At 38.1% G+C, this 20,872-nt stretch overlaps 1 protein-coding gene across 3 annotated transcripts in view; it reads right to left on the reverse strand.

Moving 5' to 3' along the window:
- Positions 1–1,600: 1,600 nt before the first annotated feature.
- The window catches only part of gtdc1 (glycosyltransferase-like domain containing 1), a 40,071-nt gene continuing 20,799 nt past the window's right edge, over positions 1,601–20,872 (reverse strand). For 2 of the 3 annotated variants that reach the window (XM_081367851.1, XM_081367852.1), the window contains 7 exons: positions 15,278–15,373; positions 14,986–15,180; positions 8,779–8,888; positions 7,737–7,881; positions 4,179–4,249; positions 3,771–3,862; positions 1,601–2,465 (listed from right to left, as the gene is read on the reverse strand). In XM_081367851.1, coding sequence (XP_081223977.1) covers positions 2,364–2,465; positions 3,771–3,862; positions 4,179–4,249; positions 7,737–7,881; positions 8,779–8,888; positions 14,986–15,180; positions 15,278–15,373 — 811 coding nt within the window. In that variant the 3' untranslated portion in view covers positions 1,601–2,363. The remainder of the gene's footprint in view (positions 2,466–3,770; positions 3,863–4,178; positions 4,250–7,736; positions 7,882–8,778; positions 8,889–14,985; positions 15,181–15,277; positions 15,374–20,872) is intronic. The other variant, XM_081367853.1, reaches the window with a different exon arrangement.

A 20,872-nucleotide genomic window follows, 5' to 3' on the forward strand; every position in this document is an offset into this window, starting at 1 on the left:
CACTAAATTTTGCTCAAGTCAGAACTTGAGGGTTCTCATTAAAGTGCCATTTCCATTTTCCATTTCCTAAATCCTTTTGCTGGTTTCAGAAGAGGCTGTGATGGTTCTGTGCATTTCATTTGCAGTGAGTTTCTGCTCTGAACTCTGTTCCTGTTACAGCGATGATCTCAGAAATGACAGAGAGAACGCTACAAGTGTTCTTATCTTCACTTCCAAGAATCTAATTGAGAGACCATTATCTGATAACGTTCAAAGGTCTGAATATCATAACTAAGCTGACCTTAAACAGACGATTTATACCTGATGTTGTATCAGATCAATTCACTTTAGTGATTCCCCTGTCAGATATTAATATATCTACCAATGTAGCCATATAATATGAATGGCAGCTTTCCAAGCTCTGTGCTGCTGGGAAGGGGGGCTTAAGAGGACCGCACAAGTCTTAATTCCATTTGTTTTGCCATCGAATTCGGCCGGCATTAAATTTGCTTCCCTAGAACACCATCAGTGAGAAAACAGCAACAGGCCAATGAAATGGTTTAATGTGCACTGAGTTTTATAGAGGTTGCTATTAACTTTTTATGTGTGGGGTGACATTTTGTGCCGAAACGGCATGTTATAGGCTTTGTGGCGTCATTAGGGCCTGACCTCAGGTCGGCCCGGGGTAGATGGCAAACTCGTATGACAATGCAGGATAAGGTGCAAACAAGTCAATCACATTCATCTCCTCCTTATAAATAACACAAGTCTCAAGTATTCACATTCAGATGAACAAAAAGGCAAATCATACAGTGCTATGCATAAGTTTAGACACCCATGCTAAAGTTGACTAAAAAGAGGAATAAAAAATCATCTTTTGGAAATTGAACTTAATGCCTTAATTTAAAAAATGAGGAAAAATCCAACCTTTAAGGACACCAATTTTCTTTGTGAATGAATAATTTATCGTAAATAAATAAATGTTCTTCCTTAAAATACAGGGTGCATAAGTTTGGACACCCCTATGTAAAATTCCCATAGAGGCAGGCAGATTTTTATTTTTAAGAATTTAAAAAAAAAAATTTTTAGGATACTATGCATCCTGATAAAGTTCCCTTGGCCTTTGGAATTAAAATAGCCCCACATCATCACATAGCATTCACCATACCTAGAGATTGGCATGGGGTACTTTCCATAAGATCATCTCTCAATGCAAATCAAACCAGCTATTAGGCTAACTGAAATAACAACCATGCCAATCTCTAGGTATGCCAAAAGATGATTTTTTATTCCTCTTTTTAGTCAACTTTAGTATGGGTGTCTAAACTTATGCATAGCACTGTATATGATAATGTAGACCATACGGCACACAAAAGTGTCTCCCTAAAATATGAAATACATTACACATGGAGGTAGGATATTAGGACTATTTTTCTATGAGCTATGAAGGAAGCACCCCTATTAATGAGGAGTAATGAGACTAATCTCGATTGCGTGCGAGAAGACGGCAGCGTGAGATTGTATTTGCGCCTTTAATTCGAAATCCTCCGTCCGGCGCACCTGAAAAATCGATGCATCTGATATAATAACGCCTGAAAGTCCGCAGCTTTATTAAGAGAATGTCTGATAATAAAGGAGGAATCCTTCAATAACTCCTGCAATAAAAGTCAGGCCTCTTTTAATAACACATATGTTGGCAGGCCCGAAGTGGGCCGTGTGATTGTGGCATTGCTGTGATGTGAAAGCAGACACTTATATCTTTATGGAAAATCTGACAGGCCATTGTTAGTTTGCCCAGATTTTACATTTTGCAAACACATATAAATAGCTAGTTACCATGCCCCCTTAATTATGCAGCGGGTTCCCGGCTGCAACGCACAGCCAGATCTCCGACGCAAGGAAAATAAAAGAACCATATTTAGATTCAACCACAGTCCTGGGGAAGCCTTGCATCAACCTTTACTGAGCCTCGGGGGACTTTGTCACAACCTGGCAACCTCAGGTGGAGCAAGAGCCCACAACGTTTCAAGCCGCAACTTGGCTGCCGCTCTGTCGGAGTGGGAACCAAAGACTCCAGAATTCCAGGCTGGAGTCCTCCGGCACAAAGGATAAAAATGGATATGAACTGAAATATGAGGTGGGCCCGCCTTTGCGCGACACGAAAGCGGTTTCAGGTTTTTTGATTGTTTATTTTTACTTTGTTCTTTTTTTTTTCATTAACCACAAATATGAAGTTGCTTTTTTTTTTCTTCAGCATACGAGGACATTAAAATCACATATACATGTTTTTCTTAAATAATAGCAGAGAGGTTTTCTGGGTCATAAACTCTCTTTAACAATGAGGCTGGATTTTAAATCATAACGTATTTCTTGGGGGTCACGAATCATGACATGTGCTCCTCTGTTGACATCATGTCACTGTCTGCTCTCAGGAGGGACCTGAAACCGTCCCCCAGAGTGTCCCAGGAGAAAGCGCCGAGGTTCACCTAGGTAACAGAGAGACAAAGAGAATACGAGGGAATGAGATGGAAAAAGCAGAGGACTGTGAAAGTCTTATGACAGATTTGGAATCCGATTGTTTAATGATTAGTTCTCAAGTGGTTTCGTTTCAGGATGTAGATTTTAATCATTTCATCATTTTAAATTCGACATCGAGTGAGACATTTTTTATTGTATATTTATTTATTTATATTAACCTGTTAACCGTTGCCAGTGCGCGGGCGCACTGAAGCGTTTTTTTTATATATATAGTTCAAAGATACTATCAGATTTAATTTTATAACTTGACAAACTATACATGATTAAAAAGATATAAGACTCAAGTTTCAGTATTTGACCACTATTGTATTCTGAGAAACTTATAGCAACAGTTATTTCTTAATTTGTGTCAGGAGTTATGAAATGAAAAAATTAGTCGATACCTTTAAATGTGTATATCAAGTCAATAATTCAATAACTCAAATTGTGGATGACAAACAAGTGTAAATGATGTCAAACCATATTTAATGTAGCCTGTTTTGTTTTTTCTTTTATCTTGCATTAAAAATGATACAAGTGGCAAATCCACCTCAAAATACAGTGGATGCATGACCTTTGACCTCAGAAACAAAAGAAACAGGAAGTATTTTCTTTCCCTGTGAAAATAAGACTAACTCTCTTTTCCTAACTGTGCATGATTAAATGTTTTTATGCATATAAATGTATTTTTTTGCATACAGCATTGCTTATTTTCTCTTGCTGTCCACAGTACTTGATAACAGACTTGTGATCCACAAATGAATGACTTGACATGACATGAAACGGGATTTAAAGCAAAAAAAAAAAAAGGCAGGTCATAAATATGATTCCTGCAAGACGCACGGCTTGGATTGATAACCCATCATGTATTAGCCTTGAATCACAGTGTTTTAAAGGGATACTCCACTTTAAAATGAAAATTCTGTTATCATATACTCACCTTAATGTTGTTTCAAATATTTCAGGAAGATATTTAGAAGAAAGTCAGTAACCAGACAGTTTCTGGTACCATTGACTTCCATAGTAGGAAAAAAAAAATACTATGGAACTCAATGGTACCAGAAACTGTCTGGTTACTGACATTCTTCTAAATATCTTCCTTTCTGTTCAGCAGAAGAAAGAAATTCATACAGGTTTGAAACAACATGAGGGTGAGTATATGATGACAGAATTTTCATTTAAAAGTGGAGTATCCCTTTGGTCAAAAAATGTTAGAATTCTCTGTAGAAGTCTTTGTGGTTGATTTGATTCCCAGTGAAATGAACATTATTTACCTGAATAACATGTTGTCTGACTAATTGTGGACGCTTGCAGAAGTCTTGTAGTCTTTTGCACAGCTGTTCAGGTGTTGAATACAGATATGTTGCTACAAGAGGAAAATACATATTTGATAAGTAAGAAACCTCAAAGAGCAGATGAGATCGCAGGCACTTTAAGCATTAAAAATTCAGCTGACACCATGCTGTGTGTGATGCTGTACATTATTGAACTGTGGTTATATTTATTTATTTATATAAAAATGCCAGAATGGTTTATGGCAAATTCTGTTCGATTGTGCTTTAAGATGAATAAGTCATTATACACAGAAGTTGAACATAGTGACAATAAATCTTCTTTTGCATTTGAAATTGAGCTAGTTTTCTCATCACTGGCAAATCCTAAAAATGAGAGAAGAATTTTACCAGGGAATATTTCAGGATAGACCAAAGCCTTCGGACACAGCGGATAACAACCACAATGGACCGCTTCTAACCTGAAAGAGAAGATTTATGTCATATAAGGTTCAATCAGTGCTGTATTGACCAAATCTATTCAAATGACTCCATTTCGCCAATTAGAAATTTCTGAAACAGTGCCCATAAAAGTTCAGCACAATGAGGCTGATGACAAACCAAAACAGCTGCCAATATTAAACAAAGCCACCATAACTAGAGGGATCATTATTTTTCCGACTGACCGACTGACAGATGGAGCGGCACCCTGGACTACACCTTGATCAGTTTCAACCGTTATACACAGCAGATCAAAGCATTTTCAAATCATTTTTCTACTTCACATACCTAATGAACTAATGCTACCTCATAACTATGGCATAGTTTTGCACACTATCTCATGCTTTTAGTTCATCAAATAGTTCAATCTAGGGCAAACTTTGCTCCCAACTGATTCAACTCATTTGAACCCCTATTGCTGGCAGTGGAAATGACCGGCTGTTTAAATATTTTGTAGAATGAATATTAATATTTAATGAGTCTATCCATCTATCCCTTCACCATCAGATCCTCATCTCATTTCCCATGCTAAAACCATGCATATTTTAATATCCGATTAGCCCTCTGCCATTCACGGCAGAAAATTCAAGATTCTGATTGAGCGATGGGACAAATCTCCTCCTTTGTGAAACGTCTCAGAGTCACAAAGTTGTGTTTCAAAGTGGTTTGTATCATTACATATTTAATGGTCACTCACACACCGCTAACAGCAAACCGTCAGATTTGTGACATAAGAAAACAAAGCATAATTCTTTTTTGTAGTTTCAGGAATAATGGATCGAGCAGTTTCGGTGGGTTCATATATTCGCACCAAAGCAATGAAACATGCATCTCTTTATCCCAACGCATCATAAGCCAGTTGGAGAAAAAACAAAAAAACGAACACATCGCCTAGCTGTAATTTCTCTCCAAAGGAAAAGAAAAACAACAGCACAACAGTCACCGTCCTTGAGCAAACACCAGACAGTGAAGGTTTAGTGTAGTATTACCTACTCTGCAACGTCAACATCCCTTTCCCTGATCAAATTCACAGTGAACACAGTAAATCAAAGTTTCTCGGCTGGAGTCTATGACAGCCCGTCGTATGAAACTGATTAAGGTCAGTTCCATGTCAATGCAGTTAATGTGTGAGCGTGCAAATGCTTATCAGGCTTTTCATCTCAAATATAATTAGGCGATCATTCTGCTTGGCTGCCTTACTGTTTTTCTGGAGGGCACGGATGGGCGTCTGCTGACAATTAATCAGATTAGGCTAATTTCCACAATAACGAGGACAGAACACGGTGGAGAAAAGTCCCCTTGCGTGGCGTGGAGCTGACCAATGAGACGCAAGGACTGATCGGCGAAAGCATTTGAGCAGGTGATTCAAGTTCTGGAGTCTTGCGGCCTTTTTCTCATGTCATTAGTCCTTTGTAGCAAAATTGATTTAGTAAGTGGATGTTGTTTCAACTTCAGGCCCTTTTATGTCCCAGGGGTTGATTTTTATTGAAACGAACAGATTTTTTTTTATGGTCACGTTATACTTTTCAAATGTCTAATGTAGGCTACATAATATTTCATTGCTTTACACTTTCCCCAGATTTTGTATCTTAAAATATTAAAATCTACCAAAAAATAGAAATTATGTAAATGTAAGATTTTGATAATCTAAACAAAGGGTGAATAAAAACATGATACATTTCAGTATTTATTTTGTGAAAATTAGACTTTTTTATATATATAGCAACTTGTTGGGGCATAATTTCAACCAAACCCAAAACTTTTTCCTAAAGAAAGTTTTTTTTCCCTCTAAATTTAGTTTAATTGTTGAGGATACAAATGTATCAAATATATCTCAGTAAAGAGCAGAGGTGTCAAGTAACGAAGTACAAATACTTCGTTACCTTTCTTAAGTAGAAATTTGGGGTATCTATACTTTACTGGAGTAATTATTTTTCAGACGACTTTTTACTTCTACTCCTTACATTTTGACGCAATTATCTGTACTTTCTACTCCTTACATTTTAAAAATAGCCTCGTTACTCCTATTTAATTTCGGCTTGTCGTCGTAAAAAAAAAAAAAAGGTTTAGGTTTAGACCTGACTCCCAGAGAGAGAGAGAGAGAGAGAGAGAGAGAGAGAGAGAGAGAGAGAGAGAGAGAGAGAGAGAGAGAGAGAGAGAGAGTATCTATACTTCTACCTGAGTAATGAATGTGAATACTTTTGACACCTCTGGTAAAGAGTACGCTTGAGATGAAGTATGAGAAGTGATAAATATTTCTATTATTTTATTGTGCATCATTTCAAATCAAGATATGATTTTGTTAAATGATGCAATTATGAATTGTCCAAATATTATTTATGTGCATGTGCTTAGGATACATCACATGCTATTAGCTTTAGACATTCACCTTAACAATACAAATTAGTGTCGTTTTTATCAAAAGAATGGTAGTAGAAATGACACTGTGGTGGGATTTGTCCAAATTCTTAAAAATAAAAAAAGAGACAATTCTCCTGTGGTGCGCTCATAGTTAAAGAAACACCCGAGCATCAATTACCCATATTCAGCTCAATTCAAAAGGGATGTTTTTGGGAAGTTAAACATTATTAAGAAAAGCCGACAGCAGGTGTTTGATCAGTGTTTGAACACACACATCGCCTGAGGACATAAACTTAAAACGCACACAGCTGAGGAGTCTCCTTATTCCTCCTCTCCGCTGGACTTTGATCTAATGAAATGGAGAACAACCTCAGCCGTATGTAGTAAGAGTCCCAGAGGGAACGCGAGTCTAAACCGTTACCTCGCAAAGCAAAGGATGTTTCCATCCAATCGATATCACAGCCCAGAAAATGCATCAATGCTGTCATCTAATAGGATGTATACATTTAGCGTAGAGAACAAGGATGACCGAGTCCCCTGTGTGGAACGAGCCCCTGCTAGCACACTTTGGATGAGTGCTACCTTGGCTCTGGGCATTATCTAACAAACTCTTCAAAAGTCAAGCACAGGTGACTGAAGATATTGATCCAGGCGATACTGAACACATCAAGGCTGGTGCTTTCAAAGGTCGCAGTACCCTCCTGACTGTGAAACAACCCCAGAAGGAGAGGACAGGCCTTTGGGATTGAAAGCAACCTTTCAATTAAGCCATGAACTTTTCTGGGCCTGTTTGGGGTTTGGAGAATTACACGCTCAAGGTAATCTTCGCATTTTGTGCTAAAACGCAGCACGATGGAGCTGTGTTTCTGCCGAAGCGTTGATTTCGTATAGTTTCACATCACTTTGGCCGCTAAACAAATGGGGTATGCTATGAATTCGGTGGTAATTCACTAATATGAATGACTACATTGACTGAAACTGATACCTTTTCCTAGATTTCACAAAAGCAGCAAACAACACTTGTGCTAATCAACATAAATAAACCACTGTGGTGACTTTCTGTTTGGAGAGAACATATTTCTGTGACAGACAGCAGATGAAACTCACATTGCTACTCCGAAAAACTCGTGCTTGGCTGTGGAAACGACGACATCTGCTTGGCACAGCGCTTTGAGGTAATCTTCCTTACTGGGCATGAAACCCCAGTGCTGGATGTGGTCAACCAACTGTTCTTTGGCTTCTGAAAAGATGTCTATAGTGGGAAGGAACGGAGAAAGGGACAGAGGCCTCAATATCGACGTGTAGTAATTAGCGGAGAGAGGGATGTTTAAAGTTTTGCTCATATTTTGCGAGGAGATAAAATAAGCTAGGCCATCATAAATTTGGACATAAAATGGAGAAGGGCACAAATAATCAATAATGTGATCCTATTAGCAAAATCAAAATAGATTAAAACCGTTTCAATGTGATTGCCTTCCGAGCAATCGTAAACATAATTTCATAACATGAGCAACCTTTACGATCTGTTTATTTCTTTTGGTCCCGTGGCTGTTTATGCCACTATAAAACTTTGCATCTCAATATAAGAGATTGTGTTTCCTGTAAGTCTCGCTTTGGCAGCGCTAGTGTGTGCGGGCACATAAATGAAATGAACACGACACCATAAATACTTAAGACTGTCCGAAAGATATTAAAACATAATTGTCGACTAATGAGGAGTGTATTTTGCCAATGAAAACATTGCCTGTGTGTGATAAACAGACAATCTTTGAACCTAAAGCGATGCACTTAACAAATTTGTTTCAAAGTTAAACGTAATTACATTTGTGCATGACATCAGAGACGTCAAACAACTAAATCATTCAATGAAAGAAAGAAAGAAAGAAAGAAAGAAAGAAAGAAAGAAAGAAAGAAAGAAAGAAAGAAAGAAAGAAAGAAAGAAAGAAAGAAAGAAAGAAAGAAAGAAAGAAAGAAAGAAAGAAAGAAAGAAAGAAAGAAAGAAAGAAAGAAAGAAAGAAAGAAAGAAAACATTTTGGTGAAGAAAAAAATGATATGCTACTAACTGGAAAATTTTGTCTAAAATAACTGTTATCACACCATAAATGCTTAATTATGTCCCCATGCCTAATCCATACAGCACATAATGTACCTGGAACGTCAGTGAAGGTCTCTCCCAGGACAGAAACTTCAAAGCTCAGCTGTCGTTCTTTGAGTTTCAGTAAGGTCTGGAAGAACAGCTGTGGGTCTTTGTCATGTTCCCTTTAGCCAGAAAGACATAACACTGATTATTTCACAGTTTGGAAACAATAACATAAATACAAATTAATTAATAGCAGGAAAGTAACAAAAAATATTACCAAAAAGGAATTAAAAAGTGTAGAAAATTCAAATCAGTGCCCATCATATTAACATTAACATTTAAACATATAGCATATTTATATTATATTATGCATTAAACGAGGAACATCACATACCACACAAGTACAAGACTTTTGATCAATTTAATGGACCCTTGCTGAATTGCATACACACACACACACACACACACACACACACAAGAGAGTGAAAAAAGTTGTTTATTAACAGTTGTTAGTATTATTAGTATTTTTAACTAATAATAATAATAATATTAATCTTTAACAATTATGATTATCATCTTTAACTAATCTTTATTTTTGTAACTACAAAATATCCATGCAAAATTTGTGACCGTTTCTGCTTTTCATTATTTTTTAAAGACCTTCAACTTTTCTGTTTACATATGCTCTGATGTTATTGTTGAAATAATAAAAAACATACGGAGAAAAGGTAAAATCTGTGATAAAAAAAAACAGAAAAATGTCAGTGTTTGACATTTTTAATTTTGATTTCGCAGAAATGTGTAAACAAATGGAAATGCTAATACAATTATTTACATTTTAGGGTGCGTGGTATAAGTTCTCAAAGTTCCTCTTGGAATCACAGCTCGTATACCTTAATTACACATCTGAAGCTGAGGCCACATGTTCTGTCACTGTGATCCAGCCAGGACGCTGATTGCTGGTGTGCTTCCATTAAAGTTCTGAGCTCAGCCAAGAGATCTGGTGAGCAGCTTCACAGCGATCACTGGCAACGCTTCATTACCTCAAAAATAGTTCACTCTGAAGTCTAAAGTGTGCCTTTAAATCCAAGTCACACTTTACAGGTTCTGAGAAGATTAAATGAGGAGTACTTCAAAGAATATGTTTTATTAAATCCCATTTAAATTTTATTTTGTACTGTGAGAAGATCAATGAGTATTTTGCCCAATCATGTGCACATGTAAAAAAAAACACACACACACACACACACACACACACACACACACACACACACACACACACACACACACACACACACACACACACACAAAAAAAAATTTAATTAAAATAAAATAAAATAATAAAATTTTCTGTATATCTTTGAGCCGGATGATTACTCTTTCCAAAAAAACAAAAAATCAATTGCTTTAAACAATTCTGTTATCAAATGGCCGCAAACTTGCAAGTCACGTAATTACTTCCGAAGTGCATTTCGGACCGTTCCACTGCGGTTTTATTCTGCAATCAAAAGAACGAATGCGGCTAACCAACAGAAAGAAGAAGCTTCCCTCCGAATACAACGACCCTCGGTGTGCTGGTTTGAAATCCTTCTCTCTGGCCTAAACTGCGCGCCTGAAGTCCTTTCAAAACCCTGACAGTAAAATGGTGATCCATGCGGCTCATCCTCTTGATAAAGCAGAGGTACGTTACCGAACAACGGCCTTACAGAGCTCATACACGTTGCACAAAAGAGGCTTTGACAAATCTCTGAGCTCGTCAGCACTGTCGTTCGGTGTACTATCTGAGAAAGAGCTCTCTTCACAAAAATGACGACGTTGAAGGTCAAAAACAATTACCGGGGCAGAAGCGCTTTGACAAAAGACACCTCCCACTTGGGTGGAATCTCCTTAGATGAGGTATTAGTGAGGGCTTATTTCCTCTCATTTCCGGTTCTTTTATGTTGCCTTTTCCCTCTTGGCTTGACGTTGATTCCCTCATTAATTTTGCAGCCTCTTTGATTCGCTACATTGTGGATGTGATTGCTACCTCCTCCGGACTAAGACTGGTTGACCTGCGGGGAGGTGACATGGCGACTGCAGGGATGCCTATTACCCGGCCTGTCAGTCTAGTAACTAAAACAGCCTTCATGAGGACCATGATGCCTTATTTCCTACTGACAGCATAGCGGAGGGTTAATTAATATGTCAGTTTTGTTATGCAGGGATTGCTGGGGCTCAACGTGCCTCTCGCGCTAAAACTGGAAGAGTGGAGACCCGCACAAACACAAGTTCACTAAAATGCACTTGCGGCTGCTGCTGGCCTGTGACGTCTGGTCTGGGCAGATTAATAAACGTACATCACAAGCATATTAGCGATTAATTATAAGAAACTTTCTACAAGCTACACTCAAGGGACATTTTAAATGCAGATGTTTATGATAGGTGCCAAACATGGATGACCCAAATAAAGTTTGAGGTGGAGATTATACTGCAAGTATGGACAAATGGACACGATTGCTCTTACTTTCTAAGCGGTATTCATAATAAATACTTGTATTTATTATTACAAAATATTTGAAGAGTTACCTGTTGAAAATTGCCATTTAAGTGAAATTACTGACCTTAAATAAATGAGCTTGACAAAAATGATTATTCTAGAAGAAAATTTCAGATGGCATTTAGAGGTTTTTGCATCTGAACTCTTCATTTATTATACATATTGTATATTTTGATATTATTCTAAAATTCCATTAAATAATTTATTAAATAAATGTAATACAATTACACATACACACACATTGGTTTTTCATGTTTTATAGGGGCTTTCCATAGACAATGGTTTTTATACAAACTGTATATTCTATCCCACTAACCCTACCCATAAACCTACCCATCACAGAAAAACGTTCAACTTTTAATTTGATTTATAAGATGTCATAGGGACCAAAAAATGTCCCCACAAGGACAAGGATTTCGAATATTGCCATCTTTGTTGGGACATTTTGTCCCTTTAACGTAGGGTTTACCAGGACCAAACGCACGCACACACAGAAATATATATTTTTTTGTAGCTTCTGATCAATTTAATGCACCCTTGCTAAATAATTTCCTTCAACAACAATAAAAAATGTTACTGACCCCAAACTTTTAAACAGTAGTGTAAATGCCCACATATGTGTGTGTGTGTGTGTGTGTGTGTGTGTTACTTCCCAATACTAAAATAGGGGGTTTTCTTGCCCTTTGACCTTAGAGTGCAATGATACAGAAACCAAATAAAACAAATACAAAAAAAAGGGTTCTGCAGGGACCCGGCGAATCCTCATTAGCAGTCATCCGGTACCACTTAAAAGAATATGATCCTCTCATTTAGACAGCTATGATTAAATATTCCCCTTTAAGTCGCACCCATGAGGTGCATGTTTTAAAATTCAAACTCTATTTACTGCAAATGCATGACGTTAAAGGATTCAAATCAGAAGGAAGCGAAAGGGCTAATTAATGGGGCTCTTGAAAGCCCAGGATTCAGTTATCTGGGGATTGATTAGGGTCAGCTGAAAATAGCGGAGGCAAAGACTCCGGTGAAACAAGACAAAACAAACCACGACCGTGTCGATAGTTCTCACTGTTCCTCCGCAGGGAGGGGTTCACAGTGGGGTCCTAATAAGGGGGTAACTATACACGAACGGTTGTGAAAATGTATGTGCTGACGTCTTTGATAATATGTTTACTCTCAGTAAATGATTTCTTTTCCACTTCTCTATTATTACGTGACCCTGAATCATTAGTTTTAATTGTGTGCAAACATCAAAAGTCAAAAATTTTCTGGAATTCTGCCTTCGCTCGCAAGTCGGCTTTAAATCCTTTGTGCCGTTTTCAAAACTCCTTCCAAGCGCCATCCCTCTCTAATGGGGGTCTCGACAGAACGGCTCTGGCGTTGAGCAGGGCGCAGGAAGAATCGTGGAACCAGTCACGATCCATGCCAGCACAGTGTGGTGACGAGTCAGTGCCCGTGTCTTTTTCACTTGGTCATTAGTGCCCGCTGCACAGTCTGCGAAGAACAAGAGATGCACAAATATGTCTGGATTTCAAGACAGGCCACAGAAGAAAACGAAAAAACATTGCGTAATTGCCAGCAGAGAATGATCGCCTGAAATACAAAGGTCCAGCAGAGGGAATGCAAGCCCATGTGTCTGATGGTGTACTTTAGTAAATGTCTTGTTCACTGCAGTTTTTTTTTTTTTTTTGTAAGAACATGTGCCTGTTGGTCACCGTGAAAAACAAGGTTACCCTCTTAGGTAAATGGGCTTTTCAGAAGCAAATTTAAGCCCTCATCACATGCACCTGCAAACAGCTGCCCTCTCTGACCATACGCCCCAGTCAGCGCCTGCAATAAGACAGTCCTGTAATCCAACGGATGAAGACCTATCCAGGCCACATGGAGATTAACAATCTGCAACCAGTGATGATGACAAAAAGAGAGGCTGGAAAAAAGGATGAAATGGGACACACTGTCAAAGATAATCCAAGCCCCTTCTTATTTTCCAGCAGCTCTCGCCCTGTGTAAATCCCAATTTAACTCGGACCAAAGCCAACGTTTACGAGGCATGGATGTTAACAGCGCTAATCCATCTGTGTTTTGCTCAGTTTTGAAGAGATTACACAATGGACGCTTTTGTTACTGATACAAGAGTAGGTGAATGACAGATACATAACACAAACAAACATTGCAAAATCCCTGTGCCAGCATCAAACTTCGACACCGGTGGTCTTTTCGGTTGTTAATCTGATTTATGGGTGTTTTTTGGTAAGGAAACATATCATCACTGCCAAGAGATGAGCAAAGAGTCATGGGAGAAATATGTGGCTTGAGCAACAGTTTCTTTTTTTTTTCTTCCTTTTTTTCTCAGCCTATGGCAAATGAGGTAGAGATACAATGCTGTTTGACTTCCACTCATGCCAAGAAGAGGTCTAAAATATGGGGAGTGGAAGATATTTAAACTTCAACAAAAACCACAAAGCAATCCTGCGGACAATAAAATATTTTCTCATCCCTCCCCCATCAGTCCCTGTGAACACAACTCGATGGCACAGACGTTCCCTTCTGTTGTCGTTTCTGCAATTGAGAATCTGTTCATACAAACTTTATTAAAAAAAAATTTGAAAGGAATCAAACACCGATGGCACTGATAATATTCTAACGCCAAGACTGATCTTGAGAAACAATGAGATGATGCTGAAATATATTACACAACCATCGAGGGGGTCGAACTGCTTAGAACCAGTGGTCTATCTATGCATGTTGTACCAAAACAAGCACGTTATCCATTTTCCATGCCTCCGCCGTACTGTCAAACAATTCCCTGGACAATCCAAAGCAAACAACTCACAGAATGGTAGTTGTATGCAGGTTAATGTTCGAGGCACTTTTATGTCGCACGTGTTTGAAGTCTGCTGAGAAACAAGGTCCTCGCATTATATTTCTATGTGAGTTCTTTGTTTAGTGGGAACAGTGAAAGCTAAAAGCTATTATTTCAACAGGAAAATGATCAACAATCTTCTAGAATTTTTCAACTCTACAGTTTCCACAATTGTATGAAATAAGGGTGTCAGCACTTTCACGTACCATGGGTTGATTTTTATGACAACAGGATTTTTTTGTTTTTAAACGAATGCCATGCTGTAGTTATTTAGTTTATCTACTTATCAGATGCCTTATGCCTAACATTTTATTGTTGTACCCTTGCCTCAGACAAAAGTTAAACTGTGATTACAAACAAAGAGATAAATCATTATAAACTATTCCTATATTTATAGTGTGAAAATGCATTTGATCAAATTCACAAAAGTCTAAAATACATACTAATTGTGTGTATTTAAGTATACAACAAATGCTAGATATGAAATTAGCCTTAGAAAGACTAATATTCATCCATTAAGTTGTTTAAATTGTTATTTAACCACATAACATTATCAAACAGAAATGATTCATCCATCAAGTTGTTTAAATTGTCGTTTAACCACATAACATTATCAAACACAAATGATGTAAGAGTGTTTGTTTTACTAAATTATATATATATATTTTGCATGCGAGTTCACAAGATAAAAGGTGCCCAAAGTTGAAGAAACATTTTTACAATGCATTGTCATTATAATAATAAAAAAAAGAATCAGTCGGTTAATGTTAAAAGGTGATATATTTCATGTATTTTGTTAAATCCACATTTCTATAAATAAATGCATGTTAAATAAGCTCTTGATGAATAAATCTTTCTAATGTTTTCATGAACGTCTTACCAGCGATGTGGCCAGACTATGTGGAGTGGCCGAAGTTTCCCTCTCTCTTCATCATCAGATGTACGGGACACTGGCTGATTGTCCAACGTCTCCTGGTGGGGTGTGACACTCGTGGGCTTCAAGGACTGCTGTGGCCCTGCCACATTGAGAATCTTCTCAGGTAGCTCAGAGTCTATCGTGAGGTCTGGACAACTGCTGGAGTTTATTATAAGGTCATTAGTAAGGCCCCCAAGAAATAACCAGTCTTAGCCATTTTAATGCACAAACAGCCTTCAGTGCTACAGAGTGTTACCTTGGACCTGAGGTTTGAACGTGGCTTTGAGCAGCATGAGCGTGGATATCATCACACCGCACTGAATGCCTGAGACGTTTGTGAGCAGGGAGGAATCTGAGGACGAAAGAGGAAAAGCCCTATAAAACAACATAAGAGAAACTATGGAAAAACTATTTAAAAAAAGAAGAAAAAACACACTACGACTGTAAACACTTTCCTGATTCAAACATGTTTTTCTCAAACGTTCACTGATTTCTATAATGAAAAACAACATAAGGAGCAAATAATTCATATGCTACACCAGTCAGAACATTACATGTTTGAGCAAAATAAACAAAGAAGGTAACTAAAACCACATTTTAAAAAAGAAAAAAAGGGCCCTCATGTGGCATTTCTCTCTCCCCGGCCTTAAAATATGTCGAGCACACAGCCGGACTGATGTATTCTGCAACCACGATGATTATTACAAGTCAAAGAAGTTAAAACAAGTCACATTTTCACGTAATTCTCTGCCAAAAGCAATCCATAAAACGCAGAAAACACTTTCTCCGTTCTCTGCGACTGCACAGCCCATGCGCTGCCTCCATGGCACCGCGAGTCCTAATTGTAGGTTGTGTGATGGACGCGAGCCAATTAGCTGCTTGAGAGCGAGATTCCCCCATGCTTACTGACGCTCTATTGTTTTTTGCAGTGGAGCAAAACCGAAGGCAATGTTAAAATCCAAAAAGAAACAACCTTGAACCGCTTTATGAAATGACAGATATATGACACTATACCTTTAGTCCAGATTGAATAAGTCCAAAACATTTACAAAAGCCATTCAAGATATTCATGATGCAACATCATTTTCCAAAGATTAATGAGCAGATCACTAACAGCAAACACTTGGCTGCTGATGAAAGCATCCATTACAGTTACAGGAGACCTTCTTTCTTTTTAAAACAAATTATTTAACATTGTCACTCAGCAACAAATCAAATAATAAAAATAATGCAATGGTACAGTTCATTAAACTGGCTTGAATAAAGAGGATGTCCTAAGTGGCACTTATATATGTATTTTAGTGAGCCAAAGTCTCTGTGGTGGAGGGAAGCAATACAACATGACAAACTACTAACCGATTTAGCACGACTTCCCACAATATGTTTATAATATATGTGGATTCTTCCAAGTGCTGGAGAACTCATCAACTTCAAAACAAAAGGGGCTGTAAAGGCAGTCGAGTATAAAGAGAGTTTCTCTCTGAGTTACGTACAGATTGCTGCCTCGACTCACCACAATGTCGGGTGTATTTCTCCCGCCCACTTTTTCCAAGTTAGTTGTGTACCGGTCATAAATAATTATACGAGAAGAGAAAGCAGCACTTTATTTCCCTTTTCTCATTGGTTCTTTATCTTCTCAACTGTGTTGAAAGCGTGTCCGGGTACAGGACACAATCGTGTATATGCTTGTGCATTTTGAGATGAAATCGAGTTCTGGAAGCGTTAGTCAAATACAGATAGGTAAATTGTGGTCTGAATGGAAGAACCTTCAAAGAAAGCTGTTAAAGCCACAGAATAAATGTCCACAGAGCATTCGCTATTCGCTCTTTTGAAGTTGTCGTTTCAGATGCAATGCTCTAATCCCCTTTCCATCTCAGTAAATATGCATTCAGCAGCGATCAATGGCCATCCAAATATGAAACGGTGCCATTATTATTCTCCCAACGTCCCTGAGAAAGACAGAGTATCAATGAGAGCAGTCACTCAACAGTTCACCTCCATTAGATTAGCCATTGATAAAAGTGCCAGGGAAGAGTTTCACAATGGATGAATTAACTAACAGATGTGGACAGGAGAGCCAGGCTACATAAAGCTGCACTAAAGAGATGACAAGAAGGTGGTTGTGGCAAGGTATGAGGGATGGAGCTGCTTTGCAAGCTGGGAGGAAAATTTCATTTCGAGGGCCATTTTGAAAATTACACGAGGAGGTTTTGACTAGGCAATAAAAACACAGCCGTGTCCACTGACAAGGAGAGGGAGAATGCCACCAATTAGCTTATTTATAAATCAGGCGCAATTTCAGAGATGACTTTTACCTTGCATTTGATTAAATGTGAAAGGACGGTTGGGGAAAAGAGGGAGGAAAGAAAATCAAAGTCAAAAATCATTTCATCTAATTTCCTTTATTGGCAATAATCACAAGCGGTCTCTTTTTCCCAGGCTAATGAAAAATTCCATTGATCTTGAGGTTGGCCGTTGTGACGGCTTAGAAGCGGAGAGAGCTACGCGCAAACTTTCTCCGGCAGTTCGGGCAGTTCTTCTGGGTAGCTCAGGACAGCTAAAAGTAACTGGGTTCATTACAAGTTAAGCTCAATTGGAGCATAATGTTGATTAATACCAAAAATATATTTAACTGGCAAAATTAAAAAAAAAAGAAAGCAAAAGTTATGATGATAATGAGGCGCTTACAATCGAAGTACACATGGTCCAAAGGGTATAAAAATCCAAATATTTTAGTTAAAGCACTTACATGTATGAACTGAATTGTAGAGACAATGACTTTCTTTTAGAGCTGTTGTACAGCCAAAACTATCTCTGTTCCATTCATTTCCTATTATCACTGTAAAGCTGCTTTGAAACAATCTGTATTGTAAAAAGCGCTATATAAATGAAGGTGACTTGAATTGACTTGACTTGTAGAGTTGTCTAAATGTTCACTTTTATTTGTTACTTCTGATCAAGAAGCTCCAATTTAATGGAAAAATTATAGATTATATCAAATATTTAAGTCAGATTGAGATGCATGAAATGATAGCAAAAAAAGTACAAAAGCTTTAGTTACTTTGACTACTGGCTTTACTGGCATTGAAATTGAAATATTTCCTATACATTTACACAAATGTAAATATTCATTTTTGAGAAAGACGAAATGAATGTTTGTATTCAGCAAAAAATGACCAAAACTGACAGAAAACATTTATAATTACAAAAGACTTCCACAAAAATATGAACTATTATCAACATTGGTGATAATAAGAAATGTTCTCTGGAGTAACGATGCTGAAAATTCAGCATGCCATCACTGTCACAGCTTGTTTTCCTTTGTTCAGTTTTCCCGCCACTCCTTTGTTACCATGGTCACCATCATTATGAGTTCATTTGGTTCAGCTGTGTTTGATTAATCATCCTCATTTGTGTTTGCTTTATAAGTTTGTCCCTCACATCCATTCTCTGTCCGGTCACTGTTATGTGGAAGTGTGTGTTGCGCGGCCTGTTTACCTGTCATCTGGATTATTATTAAAACATTGTATTGGAAATGATCTTCTTCTTTGTCTGCCTTCTTGCAACCCACCATGACAATCACAGGAATAAATCAAATATATTCAAACAGAAAACAGTTATTTTAAATTGTAAGAATATTTCAGCATTGTTTTTATAGCATTTCTTAACAAATAAATGCATCATCCTCGTAGTAAACCTTACAGGCCCCAAACTCTTGAATGACAGTGTAAAATATTCAAGTTTTGTGGCTATAAACTATATGCTATCAGCCCCATTTATGATGCTGTAACCATGATGGGTTTTTTTTCTTTAAAAAAAAGTCAAAATTATTTTTGGTGGTAACAGATATCATGCCACAAACAGTCAATTTAGCTTAACTTGTATTGAACCTGAAACATCCCTATAACACTCTCTGCCCACTGAGCGAAAGCGAACGATCACGCAAAGGTTTAATGCGGCCAAGTGTGTCAATTTGAAAGCACCGTGGCCAGCATTAGTCTCATCAGTGTGGGTGCCCTGTAGGGTGGCTTGACAAGAGGTCTGGTATGATGGGCACAGGAGACCTGAAGAGAGCCTCTGAGATGTGGACAGAGAAGGTCATTACTGCACATTAACATCTACATTCATTATTACCAACTGACCTCATAGTCAAACGCCAAAGTTCCTGTCCCAACTGCGGCACACATCCTGGACTTTAGTCGACTCTACGTGACACTGAGAATAAAAATATCATACCTCTGAGGGCGTTGGGATGAGGGCTCCAAATTTTAATGACAAAGACTGACATGCAGTACAGCTAAAGTAGGTCAACAGGAGGTAACCAAACAGAAGGCTACTAGAGGTTTCCAGCGACTCTACAGACTTGCCCCATTTCCATTTAACGCAAATGACAGATATGATCGCATCGGGTTATGGAATGACAGACTTTCTGTATTATGTAATGTGCATATGGCTTACCAAATCTGACATGGCTTGTGCAGTTGTGTCAAAATCTGCCCCTTCTATGACATCTGTCATGTGAAACAGACGCATAACAGCATGATCACTTCAAACAAAACCTCAGCATCTCAGGCCCTTACAAGCACATAGCTGTTCATCAGTTGTTAGATGTTAACAGTGGCAATGGAAGGATTGTTTTATTCTAAACAGAGATATTTGTTTGCTTAATGGAAGATTGCAGATTGAAATTAGTTTAAAATGATAAGAAAGTTATAACAATTTGTGTAAAGGTGGTGTTACCATAGAGACAGAAGAGTAAGCAAAAATGCCCAGATTTCAGATTTCCAGATTTCAGTTACACACGTAACATGAGCAATGATGTCATGTTTCACTGTCTGAACTTTGCTTACATGCTCTCTTCTTTTTGTTAACAAGCTGAGCGGGTGTAAGCAGGATGAAAACGTCACCTCTGTACCGAAAAGAGAACTCAAGTATTTGTTTTCCAAGACAACAGTTGAACTCCAGAAGACATTTTTGAGCCCTTGCTGGGCACTGTGGAAAAGAAAGTGACCAACTGACTCTAACTTCAGTCTTTTCACAACACAAGGCTGTTAGCAAGATATACATACGGCGGTCACTTCAAACTAGAAAGTCAAGGTTTCTCAAACAGGGGTTCGGAAACAACTGAGGGGGTTTTGAAGGAACTGCAAGAGGGTTGCCAAGTTGATGAAGAGCTAATAATTAATTACATCAAATGTATTATTTGCATCAGGGGATGCATCAGGGGATGCCTGACAATCATATAGTTTAGTGCTGCAAACTAATCAAATAGCTTTATAGTCTGATGCGCTGTGTGTTTTAAAGCGAAGCGCAGCACCTGAGCAGCTCGTGATCCGGTGTATTCAACATCTGAGAGCTTTTTGGTTCACAGCAAACTTTACATAATACTTAATTATTATTAAAATATAAATATTATTAATAACACTTTGATTAGGTTTCTAAAATGGTCTGAGGTCTTTTGAGGTCTGAGACTAGAAAATTCACAGGAGGCTAAGAGAAAGAGCAAATAATCAAAGATGACACATTTTTACTTGTGTTTTATAAATACCTGCATGTCCTGATTACATCATGGCAAAACCTATGGCCACAAGCCAGCTGCTTGGGACAAATCTCTGAAGCCAGGGGCTTTATCCTTGATTCATTCCTATTTATCACGGTTCGCTCCTAGCACTTGAAAGCACCATATGGACTCAATTGTGGTTCGTTCCTGGCACACGTGATCTGGAGATCAGACGCATGCCATACCTTTGGGCTTTACCATTGGATTATTTTCACAGGGCACATACTGAAGAGTCTTCGTGCCACAAGGATAGAGATCCCTTTTGAAAATGTCCTCAAAGCACGAGGTGGT

The sequence above is a fragment of the Scardinius erythrophthalmus genome (assembly GCF_964197995.2).
Source record: "Scardinius erythrophthalmus genome assembly, chromosome: 6".
Taxonomy (NCBI): domain Eukaryota; kingdom Metazoa; phylum Chordata; class Actinopteri; order Cypriniformes; family Leuciscidae; genus Scardinius; species Scardinius erythrophthalmus.